The 20,932-nt window shown below is 35.8% G+C and overlaps 1 protein-coding gene across 1 annotated transcript; it reads right to left on the reverse strand.

Annotated features, from left to right (window-relative positions):
- Positions 1–263: 263 nt before the first annotated feature.
- On the reverse strand, positions 264–4,683 carry LOC112053317 (2-aminoethanethiol dioxygenase). Its single transcript, XM_024092709.2, has one exon. The coding sequence runs from the start codon at positions 4,675–4,677 to the stop codon at positions 3,808–3,810; it is 870 nt and encodes a 289-aa protein (XP_023948477.1). The 5' UTR covers positions 4,678–4,683; the 3' UTR covers positions 264–3,807.
- Positions 4,684–20,932: the final 16,249 nt, after the last annotated feature.

Here is a 20,932-nt window from a genome sequence, read left to right on the forward strand (position 1 = left end):
TTGAGACACGTGATATTTAATTTCTTAAAATGCACACAACTGAAAAGTTGGAGGTGCATGCCCCGGACCGGATTCGAACCCACACCCTCCGGAATCGGAGGCAGAGGTCATATCCACTGGGCTATCACGGCACTAAAGGATAAAAATATGAAGATTACCATTACATTGAGAGGAGACTCGTGCGCAACAGTGAGCCGAATATGGGTAGGTAATGATGATTCAAAAAGAAGCATAGTGGTGAAGATTAAAATTAAAATCACGTATAGTAACAAATATTAAGATTTTATTAACAAAAAAGAAACATGAATACTATGTCTTGTAAAACAAATCTTATATCTAAATGCAATATATCTTAAAAGGTACAATCTTCAGCACAAAATACTTGTGTAACTTCATTAATTAATTACCTAATTAAACACAAATTATATATCTCTTTTTATTAGGTATATGATGTTGAATAAAAGCGAGTGTTAATTGGCGAAGTTCATTATGAATAATCTATAATATAAAAAATCGCAAAATGCGTTGGTAAGCGCATAACTCAACAACGCCTGGACCAATTTGGCCAATTCTTTTTTTTAAATGTTCGTTGAAGTTCTAGGATGGTTTTTACGGCGAGAAAAATTCGAATAATTGCCGGAAAAACCATAAAAATAGCCTTTTTCTTTTTCCCATACAAATGTTTTCTAACTAAAACGTAGTCAATTTGAGCTTTATTGTTATTGTATAAAGTTCATATTAATAATAATTAGAAAACGGGGTAGGGGTATGGTAGGCTAGAGTAGGGGGTAGGGTAGGGTAGGATAGGGGTAGTTGAAAGTTTACATCGAGTTTCAAGCGGACGAAGTCGCGGGCGTCTGCTAGTGAATTATAAAAATTCGACCGCCGCGATGTTTCCGCGGTAAAAGGGGCGCTCTCAACACCTAGAGGTTATCGGTTCGATATCCGGCCGCTGGATTATTGTTATACCTAAGTCTAGGGAACAGCATTATTGATCACAATAAAAAAGAAATGATAAATATTCTTTAAAAAAAATATTTCACTGACGTAATATTTTTTAACGATATTATTCACGATTATCCTGTTATTGAAGTAAATAATTGAGTCATATTCTCAAATAATAACGGCAGAAAAAGAAACACAGCTGTCTCATTCGTCCCATTGTGATGAAATGGAAAGCGATATTCATAGCAATATACTATACAGGATGTCCCGTAATTAATGGATAAAACGCAAATGGTAGATAAACCAAACACCACCTAAAACTAATTTGAATAGTTTTGAAAAATTCCCTAGTGTAACAAAGTTATATTACTTTTTCGCATATTTAATTTTTTTCTATATTGAATCAGTTTTTTCAATGCTGTATACTAATTTACAAACCTTGAAAAGTGTACAAGTTTTTAAACACAAAACAAATCAATTAAAAAAAAATTGTAAAAAAAAAGTGCAGTACTTGAGAGATAATATAAATTACGACCAATTAATAATACATTTACATGGAATGTAATTCTACTGTGACATAAGAGACCTGAATTATTACATAGTAAATAAATTCTTATAATAATTAAAATACTAATTAAAAATTAATTTAAAAGCTTGCCATTATTTCAATTTTCAAGTATGTTTATTTAGACACAACAGTCTAAAAAATAATATGCATATGATTTGAATCAAGGCCAGATTTTTTCTTTGTTGTTTTTATTGATATAATATATCCATACTCACAACAACATTTTTTATTTACTCTGTTTCAATTCTACCCTTTCCTATTGGTTGCTTGTATCAAATTTAGGCAACCAATAGGAAAGTGTCTTTTAACATTTATGATGTTATAGTTCACATTCATATATCACGCTAAAATGGCAGTGATATAAATGCTTAAAATATGTCAGATATTTTGTATAAAATAATAATTATATCAGGATATTGCTTTTTTTATTTATTTTTAGTTTTGTTGTGTCTGAAACTAATAAAATATTAAAAAAATCACAAGTATTTCCCATTGCAAATATACTCAGAGGCACAATTATCCGCCCACTTTAATATACTCGCGTCATATTAAAGATAGCAGATAATTGTGCTGAGTATATATATGTATCAGAGATCTAGAAAATATACTGCAATGTATTACATTTTAAAATGTTAATGAGTTACCTATTTATGTTTACGCAATTCAACTTATGAAATTTTTGTGCATGTATTAAATACAAAACTATAGGATCTTAAAAGTTATGGTTAGAGAATTTATTGAAATCTACTTCTAGCAAAGACAATAATTTTCATTAATTTTATGAATAAATTATTTCTTAAATAAAATAAATACCTAGTTACCAAAAATACCAAAGCTTAAGAATATTTTAATTATTTCTAACTTCCAATTATTATTTAAGTAACATGTCTACTTAACTGATAACATAATAATCAGTTGAGGAAACAAACAATTTATCAAGATGTCTGACAATCTTGTTGGATTACAATATTGTAAAAGGCACGAAATCATTTGCACTAAATGTTTATATAAATTACTTAGAGATCAATTGAGTGACCTTTAAAAAAGTTCCCACCTTACACTTTTGACATACTTTTGAGGAAACTTCAAGAGACATTATTTCAAGTGTAACAGTTTTAATGGTTTATGGTCACAGATTAAAGAATAATAGGCAGATAGAGTGTACGGAACACGGCCATTATGCAGCCATTCCAAACACAAATTTAAAAAATAATATGACTCAAATCAGTACAACATAAAGAGTCACATTAGTAATTCTCAATATTATTAAAAAAAATTATGTTTAAAATTGTTTACAAAAAACTAAAAAATAAGATGGAGTATTTTTTTATGCCAATTATGATATTAATTTACTTATTGTTGTTAGTGAAATACAAATTATGAAAAAACTTTGATTATGGTAGATAGCAACATTATGTGGAAGTCAAGAAGATGCACATGTAACTTTTGTTTATTTATGGGTTTCACTGGCTTCACTGCACTGCTTGTAACGACTCACTCTGTATCATTCTCTAGTCTGTGAGTAAAGTTAAGGAAGATTGCCAGTTTGACAAATAAACATGCCAAGGTTGCTGACATTAAGTTGATTTTTAGTTTTGTAAAGTCGAAATGCAAGCAGGAACTTTTATTCATCTACTTGGTAACTCCTACACATAGTGAATACAGTGATGGAATTGAAGAAATTGTTGTGATAAAATTCACTGTGGTTCTTCAAAATATCCCATAATTGTCCTTGGGCACAAGACTAAAATATTTATTCATAATACTGCTCAAATTTTGTGTATCTGATATTAATGGAGAATCAGTCTAAATTATGAACCTAGTGAACCTTGGTCAAGCTAAACTTTCATTTTTATTGATAGAAAAGGGGAATGCCCATCCCTGACCCAGGCCTACCCTAACCACCTGGCAATTTACTGATAACTCTACTTTTCTAGTTTACTAAGTTTTATGACATTTTTAATTCAGCGTTGTGAACAAATTAAAGATAATTTGTCCATAACAAGGACAAGCTGAGATTATTGACCATACTGCCTGAGTTTTACAATATTTTTTGTATACTTATGATTGGTTTCAGACAATTTTCAGACATATTTATTATTGGATGCACCAAAGTATGGAAGATGACTAGAGTCAAGACCATAATGGTTCACTACGTTCCTAATTTTGTCTGATTCACCATAATATGAGTAGATACACAATGTTTGAACAACATGGCCATGAATAAATATTTTATTACAAGGATTTTCACTTTCACTATGCCATACAAATCCCTATGCTCTCTAACTTATTAGCTATACAAGCAACGGCCCTAAATATGGCGCCTGATCACAATAAAAACATTCCGGTACACTACTCTCTTGTAACTCAACTACATTAGTGCTCACTTCATTTGCTACATAATAATATCGACATCGTCTCGGACCGATGCCCTCTATAAGAGTATCATAAGGCGGAGAGAGTATATCAAAAAAAGCAGCGGGCACACCTAAAGCTTCTATCTCGTGGTAGTTAGAGACAGTTGGTGTTAGCACACACGTTTGAGAACTATCTTTACATACATGGTCTTGAGTTATTTCAGCGAAAAATCTTCTCCGTTTATGGAAGCCCTGAGCGATACGCGCGGCTTCGTGCTTGGCACGCGCCGCAAAGTCAATAACACTAACAGCCTCTTTCAAAGGGTACTCTGTAAAACTTCTTATTCTAACTTCACCTGTAATCACTTTTAAAAGTCCGTGCATATGCGGATGGTCGTGCAAAGGCATCTTGAACCCCGGTTTCAGTACAAATATACTCATGTTGACTAAACTATTCTGGAAAACTTCGATGTACGTACAGGGTGCTTTACTTGGCCTTCTCCACGTCGCTGGGTCGTTTAGCTTCTGGTCGAAGCCTAGATCGTCAGCTTTCAAGGAGTCCATCAAACTTTTCAACTTGGTCAAGTTGGTCGAAATGTCCTTTTTGTGTTTTTCGTCAAAAGTACGCAACGCGTGCCGGTACGTGGTGACGATTGGTGGTATGTTGACGATTTCCATGGTTGATCTCGCTTCATCTTTACTATCCATATGAAGATTTCCTGCTCTGGCGCACAATAAATTTCTCCTCGTAAAAACTTTGGAAAATAATCTACACGATAACAAAGCGATACTGTCGGGAAACGTCATTTTGGATTTCCATCCATTAATCTTAGACGTCACGTCACTGTCAATGTCAAATGACAGTCCCATGTGTCATGTTCGGATACTTACAAAATAAATTAACGAATCTTATTTCTTGAAATATTTTTATGAAATGTCACAAAACTATTAAAAATCGTATCATTAACATACTTTAATTTACTTAAAAAGGTATTTAAGGTAAATAAAAATATAACTTATTTCGTGTGGAAGGGCCATCTATTTATCACAATAGCAAACATTTATTTTTGAATATACCAGAAGATGTCACTGCAAGCAGAAATGAAATTCCTGCAATTTCCCGCAAACGCTTTTCCACGAAGAAAAGCGGGCTTTACTTTAATTTAGTGGACTATAAATTGGATTTCTTTATTTATCCCTTAACAAACTATTTGAGTTAGCGAAAGGCGGTAAATGTCGTGTTCGTCGGTCGAACAATAAATTGATTGGCCAAATTGAGCAATACTTATAGATCAGATTGATTAGAAATATCCCTGAACCTTTGTCAGCCTACTTTAATCAATATTAGTATTTTGAGAGAAAATAAAAATTTATATTTTTGTATGTAACGAACTTGAAAATTACTTGACCGATTTCAAAAATTCTTTCACCGTCAGACAGGGATATTCTACTCTCGTATTCCCACGGAAATAGGACCTACGCAGGTAAAACCATGAGGTTCTGCTAGTATATACTAATATTATACTAAAGAGGTAAAGATTGTGAGGTTGTATATAAAACTTTGGGTCTAATCAACCGATTTTGAATTTTTTTACCAATAAAAAGCCACGTTCAGGTATTGCTGCTTACAACGTTTTTGTTTTCCTTGAAAAATGCATTTGAATCAGCTATAGCCTTAGACCATTAATGGTCTAAGGCTATAGTGCAATTACAGCGTTTTAACATTCTGTAAAAATTAAAAAAAAATGTGGTAGTCAACAAAATTTTGACAAATAATTGTTATATTGAGATTTATAAAAAAATAACAAGTCTAATATCCAAAAATCATGAGTATACGTTAATAAACATGCTAGTTATGATTTTTCGAAATAAACTGAAAACGGTTTTTGGCTCTGTCGAACACTTTAGTTTTTGATGACTACAATTGTGCTTTTTGCCGTCGATATACATATTCGATATGGTACGAGTATTTGATTATGTAAAATAGAATTGGAAATTTCTAAACAATCGGGGTTAGTTTACAGTGATTTGTAAATCGTTATACGTATTCCGTGTAAAACAGTTCGCGTGTCGGTCTGTCCGTCTTATTTACTGGACTATTGATAAATTTATCTATGTTTACAATTGCGTTAATCGTGTGCGGTTTGCTTAGATTATGCTAGAGATCATTTTCAGATCATCATCATCATTATCAACCTATATTCGGCTCACTGCTGAGCTCGAGTCTCCTCTGACAATGAGAGGGGTAAGACCAATAGTCCACCACGATGGCCCAATGTGGACTTCACACACGCAGAGAATTAAGAAAATTGTCAGGTAAGTATGCAGGTGAATTGGGAATGAGTCTTAGGAGAAAGAAAAAGTCAATATCTCAAATTATCTCATTATCTCATGATATCTCATTTATCTTATAGCCCGACCAGGATTCGAACCTAGGACTTCGATAACCGAAACCACTTATGCAAGCCTCTGACCAAGACAGACATGAGAGTAGATAAAACTAAATACATTTTCAAATCTATTTATTACCACATTCGACGCTTCAAGCCGTGTCGAAATCGAGCCCGAATTATAGAACATGCGATAGTCAGACATACCTCATTTTACGAATGGTTAATCTGTCAGCCCATACTCCTAACATTAGGTAAGTACGGTAGCCAATTTGACTATTTTTGAATATATTGATTTTTACGAGTCATTCGGGGAAATGAAGTCAATGAAGTCAATTAAACTAATTAGTAATTATATAAAATCTTTTACACAAAAAAAATCAACCGACTTCATAATCACAAAAATAAACTAAAAAGCTGAATCGTAGGTGCTACCTTCTGATCACTTTGATTGCGGTACCAAGCCAGTGGCGTTTCTGAAAGAACCACGGGAAAGAACCCTCTGAAAATCCTAAACCTTTATGATTTAAACGGCTTGTTTTAATGCATGACTGTGTGGCACCGCCTTCCAAACAAAAAAGTAATTTTCAAAATTGGTTTGGAAATTACGAAGTTATGAGGTAATAAACATTAAAAAAAAAATATATTATATAGGTATTATTGTATTGTATAGGTATATTTATTCAATAAATAAGGTTCGAAAATTAAAAAAAAAATCATAATAAAATGAATATATTTTAGGAAATTCGGAAAAATTTTATATTCCTTACATTCAATGTGACATTTTTTATTATGAGAAGTATAAACAAATATGTCTGTAATTTTGTTTTTACGTCCATATAAGTTTTTAGTCGGTGTGTCGTCACGCAATAACAATTATTTATTTTATACTAGTGGACCCGGTCAAGCTTCGCTTTGACTTATGTGCACTTCTACCCTATCCCTACTCTACACTACTCTACCCCTACCATACCCTACCCCTTGACTCTTAAACGTTTGTATGGGAAATAGAAAAGGGTTGTTTTTATGGTTTTCCCGGCAATTATTCTAATTTTTCTCACCTTTTAAACCTTCCCTATACCTCCACGAACATTTGAAGACCAAGATAAGATAAATCCGTTCAGCCGTTCCCGAGTTTTAGCGAGACTAACGAACAGCAATTCATTTTTATATATATAGATTATGGAGCGTGTATGGAGCGTTTTTCAGCAATCCACGTCAACGTGGATATACTAACAATATTTATTCTTCCTATAATGAGGTATATGCGGCTGCTGCAGTCCCTCGTTCGAGTGATAGACATAAAGCTAAGTCCGTAACAAAAACAACTGAATCGCCGTGAATTGTTTACACTCTGTTTACATTGCTTCCCAATCGAACAATTAAACACCCACAAAATACAATAAAATCAATATAAATGTATTAAGTAGCGCGCACTGAATATATTCTGGAGGTCAGGTTTTACGTGTGGTCGAACTGTAAACCACTTAAATAAATAATTTAGTTTTATTACTTTTTATTTGCGTTCGAGTTGGTTTTCTTTTGGGTTTTATTGGAATAGTTAAAGAGATTTCGTATGGGTGGAACTTTATCTTGAAAATGATCTTTCTTTCTGAAATTTTGAATTCAATTCGATTGATTAGATTGAAGATGAATGCATAACATTATTAACCTATTTTAACAGCACACTACCACTTCTCTTCTTATATCATCATCATCATTATCAACCCGTATTCGGCTCACTGCTGAGCACGAGTCAGGCAGACTTCACACACGTAGAGAATTAAGAAAATTCTCAGGTATGCAGGTTTCCTCACGATGTTTTTCCTTCACCGTTTGAGACACGTGATATTTAATTTCTTAAAATGCACACAACTGAAAAGTTGGAGGTGCATGCCCCGGACCGGATTCGAACCCATGCCCTCCGGAATCGGAGGCAGAGGTCATATCCACTGGGCTATCACGGCTCATCATCATTATCAACCCGTATTCGGCTCACTGCTGAGCACGAGTCTCTTCTCAGAATAAGAGGGGTAAACCCAAATAGTCCACCACGGTGGCCCAATGCGGATTGGCAGACTTTACACACGTAGAAAATTTAGAAAATTCTCAGGAATGCAGATTTCCTTACAATGTTTTTCCTTTACCGTTTGAGACACGTGATATTTAATTTCTCAAAATGCACATAATTGAAAAGTTGGAGATACATGCCCCAAACCGGATTCAAGTGTAGTCAAGGGCTAACTTGTAAGTAATAAAAAAAAAAAAAAAAAAAAATTCAAACTTACACCCTCCGGAATCAGAGGCAGAGGTCATATCCACTGGGCTATCACGGCTTAATTCTTCTCAACGTCATCCTTTCTTATAGGAGAGGGAATATGGAGCTTAGTCCCACTACGCTGCTCCAATGCTGGTTGGCGGGTGACAATGTTTCTATCATATGTTAATGATAGTAACCGGGACCGACGACTTAACTTGCTTTCCGAGGTACGGGTAATTAAACCAACTGTAATTACTCTAACTCCAGCCTGAGAATTTTAATTAATAAAATAACTTATAAGAATTCTTTCTTATAAGTTATTTTCAATTAAAATCTCATAGGCCAGCCCAGGATTCGAACTCAGGACTTGGGATTCGAAGCCACATAGGCTAACCACAGGACCTACGAGTCACCCATACTTTCTCGTATTTCTAAAATATTACTATTTATCCTGGGGTGTGTGCAGGGCCGGACCGTCCATACGGCGAAAGGAGCGGTCGCTCCAGGCGCCAAATCCTAGGGGGCGCCGAAATGGTAAAGACAAGATCGAAAAGAAATTTATGTGATGAATTTACGTGCGCGAAAGGCGCCATAATTGGATCTCGCTCCATTCTAAAATTTACCTCGGTCCGGTGCTGGGTGTGTGATTCCGCTATTTTATACTCGTCGATGTAATATTCGCCTATGATCAATGATATTTTATACTAGAAATAGGGCACTAGCTCATCATTAACTGAGGCGAACAAATGTGTATAATTGTCTTAATTTCATTAAGTCGCTTATTTAACAGCGAACGTTATTTTTTTTATTTTTGTTTTATTCTTTACAAGTTAGCCCTTGACTACAATCTCACCTGATGGTAAGTGATGATGCAGTCTAAGATGGAAGCGGGGTAACTCGTTAGGAGGAGGATGAAAATCCACACCCCTTTCAGTTTCTACACGGCATCGTACCGGAACGCTAAATCGCTTGTCGGTACGTCTTTGCCGGTAGGGTGGTAACTAATATAATATAATTTAAACAAGTAATACCTAAATATCGTCTACAATGTCGAGTTGTGTGTTCAGGAAGTGTAAAAACTATATATCTATACATAAATATATAATAGAATTAAAGACAAAATTGATCATATGACAGAGGAGTCGCTAAATTCGGATAACATTTTGCGGTGATTTTGTAGGCACGGAACCTATCTTTATTATAAAATTATCATCGCTAACAAGTTTTATTAGAATTTCTATGAGATGCCAAATATAAAATATCACTAACAACGAAGTCGCCACAGATATGAGCGATGTCACATCGCTGTAACTTTACAGAATGACAAACAAAGAATTTCTAGGTTTAAGATCATCTACGCTAAAGAAGTAGCAAAAGAAAAAAAAGCAAAGGTATCACTTAATTAAATAAAAATCACACTCGCTTCCCTCCCAGCAGCGCTTCTGGGAAGCCCACACACGTTCAAACAAACAGACGAATGCCAGAGCTCAGTAGCTCTGCCCTTAGCTCCACCATTAACTGGTAACTTCGGGGAACAGCGATTTAGATACTCCCTTGTGACTTTGTTGACCTCTCTGGATCAGATGCTGTGTCTCAACAGAGATGTCTTGGGAACTCTTCTCTTACAAAGGCCCGTTTGGAACTCTTCAGCTTTATAATATTAGTATAGATAATATTTAAATGGTGTAGTTGGTAATGTTATGCTCGATTATTATTATTATCCATTTAAAAATCGATTTAACTAAAAAAATCAGTTGAGTTTATAGTGGTTGGTTATTGAGAAAAATATAATAGGTACTTTGATATCAAGAAACGTTTTATAATGTCGACTATGCAGTGGTTTTTAAAGAGTGAGGCAGATATTATAATCAAAAACATTATAGTCTATTACAATCTGTATTGTTTTTCCAGGTGATTTAGTTGTATTCAACAAAATCACTTAGATAAAGATCGATTATCATTATTCGGTTAAATATCGATTAAAGCAAATAACTCACTTAGTTGGCAACACTATTTATGTTCGTGTCTTCAAAAAATCTCATAAAACAACTATAATATTGTCAATTATCGTTGTGAAACTTATTTTTTGGGGAAAGTTATAGCAAACCGCTATGGATACAGTAATTTATTCATTATTAAATAAAAATTATCAAGTATTTTTTAGATTTATGTAAAGTGGGGGTCGGGGACGAAAGGTCTGGGCCGGAAATTTCAGTTTTGAGTTTTCGAATTTAATGTGGATAATGTTTTATATTGATGTGTGACATTCGAGTAAGTAAGGTTAATATTTACTAGTTATCTACACTAATATTTTAAAGCTGAAAAGTTAGTTAGTTTGTTTGTTTGAACTCGCTAATCTCAGGAACTACTGGTCCGATTTGAAAAATTCTTTCAGTGTTAGATAACCCATTTATCGAGGAAGGCTATATATTATCCCCGTATTCCTACGGAAACGGAAACCACGCGAGTGATATCGCGCGGCGTCAGGTAGTTACATAGTATATAATCAACTAAAAATATTATTATATGAAAATTCACTTCACCATTGTGGTGAAGTGGTAACGCTTGGGAGAACAGCGATTTAGATACTCCCTTGTGACTTTGTTGACCTCTCTGGTGCAGATGCTTCTTAACAGAGATGTCCTGGGAACTCTTCTGGGACTAAGGTGCGTTTGGAATGAGGATGATGAGTAGGTTTGAATAATTATATTGATGATTATGAGACATTCGCGTAAATGAGGTCAATATTACTAATTAATACATAAAAAAATTAAATACAAAAAATTAAACCGACTTCAAAAACGTACCGACTAAAAAGCGAAAAATAACATCATATTATGTACCTACCTGCTGCTTTGCTGTTAATTACCTACTGATCAATTCGGGTCGGGTGCTAGCCCGATAATGTATTATTTTAAGCCATGTAAAGATATATCGAGTATTGGTTTCAGCCTCAGTTTCAAGAAACATCCACATAATGTCACTTTTTCGTATCGAAGAAACAAAGTTACTGAAATCTTTGAATATCTTAAAATTTTATATGAAGCCCAATTGACCTCTGAAACCCTATAGACCTACCGCTCGTCTAGGTTAGGGGGGCAGCTGCCCCCCCCCCCCCCCCCCGCCCGTAATCGCTACGTCCATGAGTCTTTCTATCACAGACTCGTTCTATTGTAAACATAGATTTACATTTCGTTTAGAGTTTTATTTTCGCACATTAGTGTAAATAGTGAGTGGCACAAAGACTTCCTGCTAGTACGTAATGACACTAGTTACACAATGTACCGCTCGCGGATACACCGGTATAGCACAATGTACACAATTACACATATTAATAGGGTTGCCACATCTAAAATAATATTAAAACATATATCTGCTATCAGTGAAAGTCCCACCAAAATCCGTTTCAGAGACTAGCTGGAACAAACCGGCAGATAGACACACGGTACGGTACACGTAAAAAATATGCATTTGGTAAAACGCAATCAATTTGAAATTCAAGCAGACACTTATTATTTATCTGAGGTATTAGAAATTTTGTGAAGTTCTGTGTGAAAAGAGACTACCTAAAATTGTTATTGAAACTCGTCATAATTAAGCGAATTGTTTAACATATTTATATGTTTAATTTAAGGCTTAGTTTCTCGATTCCGAGAGGGCCTGGATTTATTATGATTCTGTGCATTAATTCTCTTTACAAATCTATGTTAAAGTATAAAGAGCTGTACATCATCATTATCAACCCATATTCGGCTCCCTGCTGAGCACGAGTCTTCTCTTAGAATAAGAGGGGTTAGGCCAATAGTCCACACTGGCCCAATGACACAGACAATGGATTGGCAGACACAGAGAATTGAGAAAATTCTCAGATATGCAGGTTTCTTCACGAAGTTTTTCCATCACCATTTAAGACACATGATAATTTCTTAAAATGCACATAACTGAAAATTTCGAGGTGCATGAACCTACGCCCTCCGGAATCGGAGGCAGAGGATATCCACTGGGCTATCACGGCTCCTTACATATCTAAGGTTAATTTATACTATTAGTTTAGGTACACTATAGACGAAGACAAAGTAGTGGCAGCCCTAACACCAATAGAAATAGCGCGCTTTGCGAATCTCTCGCATCAAACACTAGCGACTATTACGACGACTACAAAGCTGAAATCACTCGAAAATTGTATATCAAAGCGTTGGCCAACAACACTAGCGTACTATTTGTAGTTGCGCTTAGAAGTCGCTTTAACTATCTCTACGTTGAACGTCGAGTAAGTTTATCAAAGACTTCTTTAATTGACCACCTTTCTGGCGCATTTGGTAGTGATGTTCCCAACATTAAAGGAGGATTTGTAGGATTTAAAATCTAAATCGGAACTCAGTGGCGCAGTGGTATGCGCGGTGGATCTACAAATCCGCTTCCATCTCAGATTGCATCATCACTTACCATCAGGTGAGATTGTAGACAAGAGCTAACGTGTAAAGAATAAAAAAAAAATACAACTGACCTCAAAACCTAAAGACGTACCCACTAATCTAAAAAGTGAAAAATAATATTATTATGTTCTACCTGCTGATCAGTTCGAAGACGGTGCTAAGCCGGTGTCGTATTAATATAAGCTATTTTAATAAAAGCAACATGAAAGAGCACTGCCTGAAAAATTTTCCATATTCATGGCTTGATATGATGAGAAATCATACCAAAATACAAATAAAGAGAAAGATATTTTAGGTATTTTTTACACCTTGGGTTACATTATTGGAGTTTTAGGAAGGATGTCTAATTTTTTTGAAAATATAATATAGCCTATAGCACTCAGGGATAGTGTAGCTTCCCAACAGTGAAAGAATTTTTCAAATCAGTTCAGTAGTTTCGCAGCCTATTCATTACATACAAACACACAAACAAACAATCAAATCTTTCCTTTTTAAAATAATAGTATAGATAATATATTAATCTAATAATAAACAAGATAATAAATAAACAAGACTAGTGCTCAACAGCTCACTGTTGAGCACTAGTCTTGTCTCAGAAAGAGTGGGGTTAGGCTAATAGTCCACCACGCTGACCCAATACGCAGACGTAGAGAATTAAGAAAATTCTCAAGTATATAGGTTTCCTCACGATGTTTTTCATTTCTAAAAATGCACACAAGTTGGAGGTGCATGCCCCGGACCAGATTCGATCCTACACCCTCCGAATCGAAGGCGTAGGTCATACTCCACTGGGATATTACGGCTCTAATAAAACATAAGACGGACATTTCGCAATAATAACTAAAACAATACTAGTGGCAACTAGGTGTCTGACAGACACGCGGGCGTTTCCGCTCCCGTGTTTACCTTACCGACCATTTATACCGCTCCACTACTAAGAACACTACGTTACGCTTCCAATACCGCAGGCTAGGTGTGTACAGAGCCCGCAGCGACAATTGGAACAATACTAGGGGCAACTAGGTGTCTGACAGACACCCTTCCGCTCCCGTGTTTACCTTAACGACCATTTATACCGCTCCAATATCAAGGACACTGCGTTACGCTTCATAAAGCGCAGGCTAGGTGTGTACAGAGCCCTCAGTAATAACTGGAACAATACTAGGTGTCTGACAGACACGCTTCTGCTCCCGTGTTTACCTTACCGACCATTTATACCGCTCCACTACTAAGAACACTACGTTACGCTTCCAATACCGCAGGCTAGGTGTGTACAGAGCCCTCAGTAATAACTGGAACAATACTAGGTGTCTGACAGACACCCTTCCGCTCCCGTGTTTACCTTAACGACCATTTATACCGCTCCACTACTAAGAACACTACGTTACGCTTCCAATACCGCAGGCTAGGTGTGTACAGAGCCCGCAGTGATAACTGGAACAATACTAGTGGCAACTAGGTGTCTGACAGACACGTTTCCGCTCCCGTGTTTACCTTACCGGCCATTTATACCGCTCCACTACTAAGAACACTACGTTATGCTTCATAAAGCGCAGGCTAGGTGTGTACAGAACCCGCAGTGATAACTGGAACAATACTAGTTGCAACTAGGTGTCTGACAGACACGCTTCCTCTCCCGTATTTTACTTACTGACCATTTATACCGCTCCACTACTAAGAACACTACGTTACGCTTTCAATACCGCAGGCTAGGTGTGTACAGAACCCGCAGTGATGACTGTAACAATACTAGAGGCAACTGACAGACACGCTTCCTCTCCCATATTTTACTTACTGACCATTTATATCGCTCCAATACTAAGGACACTACGTTACGCTTCTTATAGCGCGGCCTAGCTTCCTAAAGAGTTGTCACAAATGGTGATAACTGACAACTAGGTGTCTAACAGACACGCCTGCGTTTACAACCCAGTATTGACCTTCGTCTTATATTCATCATAGTCATCCTTATATTAACCGATGGACGTCCACTGCAAGATCGATGATGGATGATGGTTGCAGGCGGCTTAAGACCGCGGTGTTTGAAAGTCCTTACAAGAGTGCCATGTCCAGCAGTGGACGTCCATCGGCTGATAACGCTGGTAATGATGACATTACCATGTATCTATACTAATATTATAAAGCTGAAGAGTTTGTTTGTTTGATTGAATGCGCTAATCACAGAAACTACTGGTCCCATTTGAAAAATTCTTTCAGTGTTAAATAGCCCATTTATCAAGGAAGGTTATAGGCTATATATTATATCATAATATTCCTACGGGAACGGGAACCACGCGGGTGAAAGCGCGTGGCGTCAGCTAGTCCTAAATAATAAATGAATGAATGTAACAATGGAAATTGTCTCTGTATTGCTCTACTCTGTTCGTAAGAATCAAAGATTTGGCTCGTATCCAGGTTGAATGGAAACAACTGCATTTAGTGATTAATTATTATTAATTAATGTACCTATAACTAGCTTTGATAGCCCAGTGGATATTACCTCTGCCTTCGAATCCGGTCCGGGGCATGCACTTCCAACTTTTCAGTTGTGTGCATTTTATGAAATTAAATATCACGTCACGACCCGTGTCTAACTGTCTAAACTGTGGAGGAAACTGTGGAAGAATTAACTTAATTCTGCACGTGAGTGAAGTCTTCCAATTTGAATTGGCCAAGTGTGGTGGAGTCCACCGGTCTCCTCCTTCGGACCGGATTATGACCTACGCCCTCCGTAATTGGAGGCAGAAGTCATGTCCACTGGGCTATTACGGCTCTCAAAAAGCACACCTGAGTACTATTTATTATAATACTAACTAAACGATCTAGCTAGCTAGCTAGGTAACTTTATTAAAATTATGACTTTCAAAAATATCACTAACATTAAAGTTTTATAATAGTAGTATGTATAACAAATATAATAAAGATTCATGTTTTTATTAGTTTTGAAAATTACCCAGACACCGGAGCTCAGAAAAATCTTAAACACCTATTACACGAACCCGCCTCTTTCTAAACCAGACACCAATATTAAACCGTGGCCATGTAACACGGTTTGCGCGAGATACATCGTATAAAAATATAAAAAACGACTGTCATATACATTTCTTTTTAAATAAGTCATATCTGGATGATGCACAGATTCTAACATCTTAATTACGCTTAGACCATTAATGGTCTAAGTAATTACGTCATGCATTTAGACAAGTCATTGCATTGTCTATGGTCACCATACACACTCAAGCTCATATTATACGAATGATACATTTTCCTAATCTCCAATGATACATTATCCTAATATAAGGTCAATTTTCAGCTGATATAAATTAGGACAATTAAAGTGTATGAGGTAAATTTTCAAAGAAATCTAAATTTGCCTAACCAGTTAAATTATTTTGTTGCAGATGGGTAATATTCGTATTCGTATCCTTTTGACATAAAATTCATTGCATTATCTGTGTCTAACTGACAGGCGCAGGCGACAGTTTTGATAAGGATTTGAAGTTAAATTCAAACTAAGCTAATTACTAAATTTTAATAATAATAATTGAGAATGACATCTCTCATTCATTGATTGACTATGACATTGACAGCTCGCGTTTTTCTAGTTTTTGTTGCTCGATGGTCGTGGACGGGCTACCATCTTGGCGACGCTTTTCCTGAAGGCATCCTGAATACGCATCACAGCAATCAAGACTAGTGTGCGAATTTAAAAAGAATAAGTCCATAAAAATATGTGATATCCTTCTCTCTTCTCTATCTTCGTCTCTTTCCTTCGTTTAGTGTCCCAGTGCTACATCCCGCGGCGCCCACACTACACGTGTATGCGAGTAATATAAACATTGTCTTAGCCGTAACGACAAAAAAGTTTTAAAATAAAATTAATAGCTATGTGACGCGCGTTCTCGGAAACTTGTTAATTATGTGTTGTAAACTAATAAAACGTAACACTACGCGGGGACGGTTAATACGCGGGTAGTTTACAGAATTGTTAAACTCGGTCAGAGGTTGAAAGGGTGGGATGGGTTTAAGTGGGTATGGAAATATTTAGTTAGTAATTCAGTTTTTATTTAGACTTTTTTTTATTCTTTACAAGTTAGCCCTTGACTACAATCTCACTTGATGGTAAGTGATGATGCAGTCTAAGATGGAAACGGGCTAACTTGTTAGGTGGAGGATGAAAATCCACACCCCTTTCGGTTTGTACACGGCATTGTACCGGAACGCTAAATCGATTGGCGGTACGTCTTTACTGGTGGTGGTAACTAGCCACGGCCGAAGCCTTCCACCAGCCAAACCTGGACCAATTAAGAAAATCTCAATCTGCCCAGCCGGGGATCGAACCCAGGACCTCCGTTTTGTAAATCCACCGCACATACCACTGCGCCACGGAGACCGTCAAACTATCTGACGCCGCGCGGTTTCACTCACGAGGTTCCCGTTTCCGTAGGAATATGGGGATAGTAAATAGCCTTTAGCCTTCCTCGATAAATGGGCTATCTAATACTTAAAGAATTTTGCAAATCGGACCAGTAGTTCTTGAGATTAGCGCATTCAATCAAACAAACAAACAAATCTTCAGCTTTATAATGCTAGTATAAAGTATAATTTACTTTCAGCGAGTTTTGATAATACTTACCTGTACATTTTGATGTGCTCTTTTCAAATTTACTTCAAAAATTCGAAGAAGGAGCTTCGAATTTTTGCTGGCGCTTAAAACCACTTTTTAGACGAAATCTCTTTTCATTCATTTTCATTCATTTTACGATAAATACTTGTATTACAAAATTAACTATAGATAATTATCTTTTAAATATTTTTTTCTGTAGTGTAAATACTTTCAGCATACGATTTCCACAAAGAGTTTCCGCTGAATCTGAAATTACTAAATATACTACTACTACTACTACTACTACTACACACTACTGAAAATACTAAATATACTAGCTTCCATACAAGTTGTTTAAGTATAGTGAAAATTTACCTAAATTATAAATTTATAAGTCTCAAAGATTATTCTAATAGTGAATCCATTCATTGCAGGGCGCATTTAAATTCCAGTAGCGTGAACCCGTTGCTTACTTGCTTCCCTTACCTGTTTACAAGCTTCGGAAGTACGCAGGTTGCGTTTGAACGGGCGAGTTACTGGACTCTACTATTTATTATTCAATAATCTTTGAAGTGCGTTTATGAGAAGTAAACAGACAAATAACTTCATTCGTATTTTAAAAATGTATCATGTTTTTTTAAAGTTTGATTGCGATAACCGCCCCCGACTAGGTGGAGCAACGAACTTCGGAAGGTGACTGGCATCGATTGGGTGCAAACGTCAAAAAAGTGGCCTATGTTCAGCAGTGCATGCATAATGACTGATTATGATGATAATGATGAACCGCTGATGTTAAGTGATGAATGACGATCAACAGCAGGTACCTATATGATGCGAGCCAGGCTTACTTGAAAATACCTACATAAATTTATTCAACATATACCTTAAAAATTACACCTCCTAGGAGTTTCTTTTATCCTAGTACTTTGAAATTTTAGGTGTTTAACGTTTGTTCGTAAAAATTAAAAAAACATTGCAGTGAGTGTTTAAATCAACTTCTCAATACTCTCTGTTATCCTGGTAATTTGTTTGAAGATTTTGCGTTACGTGACGAATTCTGCCAGTTCACTCTACTGTAAGGCGGAGAATTTCGTTCCGAAAGTCAGGCAAGTAAAAGTTATAGTGCAAACGCACTCCCCGTTTCAAGAAGCCCGTCGTGTCTATGGACAGATTTATTTTTATTCTGCACCGCACGTGTTCCCGCGGTTCCTCTGAGCTCCGTCTAATTGATTTCTAAACGGCTTATGAGTAATGCGCGATTGTGTTTCTAATTGCCATCGGCTAGATTGAGTCGTTGTTGTAAAATTAGACGCGCCTCTTGTTTCTTTCTTGTCTATGCTTCCTGTGTGTTGTTTTACGACGGCCTAGTTTTTGATTCATAATTTTTCAAATGATTTCACGAAGTGTGGTGAAGAATTACCTTACAAACTTTTACTAATTACTAACAAATCTAATCCATACTAATATTATAAATGTAAAAGTCCGTCAGTCTGTACCCTACCACTGAACTGTTTTGGATGAAATTTATGGATGAAAAAAAAAATTACTAAACCCTTTGTATATAAATACTAGATATGTACTAGCAGACGCCCGCGACTTTGTTCGCCCTTAGAATTCTTTAATCCATCCCTTACCGTAAGTACGTTATCAACCCATTTCGGCTCACTGCTGAGCTCGAGTCTCCTCTCCGAATGAGAAGGGTTAGGCCAATAGTCCACCACGCTGGCCCAATGCGGATTGGCAGACTTCACACACGCAGAGAATTAAGAAAATTCTCTGGTATGCAGGTTTCCTCACGATGTTTTCCTTCACCGTTTGAGACGTGATAATTAATTTAAAAAAAAAAAAAATTTTTTTACCGTAAGTATTCGCTGTAAAACTGGAGTTACTTCCCAACATTTCCCTTCACTGTTCTGATCCTATTGATCGTAGCGTGATGAAAATTATACTACAACCTGCCCAGAAGTATGAAGAATAATTGTACCAAGTTTCGTTAAAATCAGTTGAGTAGTTTTTGTTTCTATAACAAACATACAGACAAACGAAAATTTTACTGATTGCAGTTTTGGCATCAGTATCGATCACTAATCATCCCCTGATAGTTATTCTGGAAATATATTTCATGTAAAGAATTGACCTCTCTACAGATTTATTATAAACGTATAGATATATATAAATATACCTACTTTACATGTAGGTACTATGTGTCTAATTATTAAAGCCTACTGGAGGCAAATTCGTAAATACGCCACTGCCTAAAAGCTCGTGGAAACTCAAAATAAAAAAAGAGTGTATTCCGCAGTACAGATTATGTTTACAAAAAGTTTTTATTACACCCGAGCAATTATTATCTGCCGCAACGAACGAACTGAATTAACGAAATGAATGTATAGTGTTGCCAAGTGTCCTCATTTTCTTGAAATATACCATTTTTTATAGATCTGGTCTGGCATCAGGTTTTGTCTGGTAGTATGCTTCGGTAATTATCTGTACCATTTGCAAGTTATTGCGTTGAGTCCCTACAAATGAATACGCAAACGCAAGTTTGTTTATTTATTTTTTATAAATATTAAACGCAAACACGGATTATTAAATACATGAAACTCGCTTCTGGCATTTTTAGTTTTGAAAACTCCGTACACTAGGGTCACAGTAAAAATCTAGGGTGTCCTTTAAGTGTAAGCACCAATGATTTTTTAATAGAGATATGCCATTAGCGCGTCAAAACTGAGGCGAATAAAAGCGGCTAATTGTCTTCATTTCATTGAGTGGCATAGCAAACAAACTAAAGGTATTTAAATAAATATTAACTAAACATCGTATATAGTTGTGTTCAAAAACTGTATATACACAAATATACAGGAAGAAAATTTTTTTAGTGCGGATATTTTTATATTTTGTACATAAACAAAATTTAATGATCACGTATTTTTTCTTTTTTTTTTTAACTCAAAAATAACAAAATTATCGTTAGCTAAAGTTATTTACTTTTGAACAGAATTTTAGGGTCACCCTATTGTGCGTTTATTTTATTTTCGTTTGATACCTAAAGGACGTCACCAGATCACTTTTAAGCTGAATATATCTTGTTTAGTAATAATATGTACATTATTTTGTTATTTTAGAGACATAAATTAAAAAAAAAATTACATTAAATGTATCGAACTGTTTGTAGATTTATATTCTATTAATGATACAGAACCACGAAAAAAAATATCCGCACTAAAGACCGAATCACCCTGTATAATGGCTAAATAAGTAGCTAAATTCGGATTGCGGTGATTTTGTAGGCACGTAACATCTAATAGTGAAAAATATTTGTTTCATACAGATTCCACAAAATAAAAAGTCCAAATATGTAGTTAAGTTA

Source organism: Bicyclus anynana, chromosome 24 (assembly GCF_947172395.1).
Source record: "Bicyclus anynana chromosome 24, ilBicAnyn1.1, whole genome shotgun sequence".
NCBI classification, from domain to species: domain Eukaryota; kingdom Metazoa; phylum Arthropoda; class Insecta; order Lepidoptera; family Nymphalidae; genus Bicyclus; species Bicyclus anynana.

What these genes read in the sequence shown, in the direction of transcription:
- LOC112053317 (XM_024092709.2), bottom strand. Translation starts at nt 4,677, where the DNA reads ATGACGTTTCCCGACAGTATCGCTTTGTTATCGTGTAGATTATTTTCC.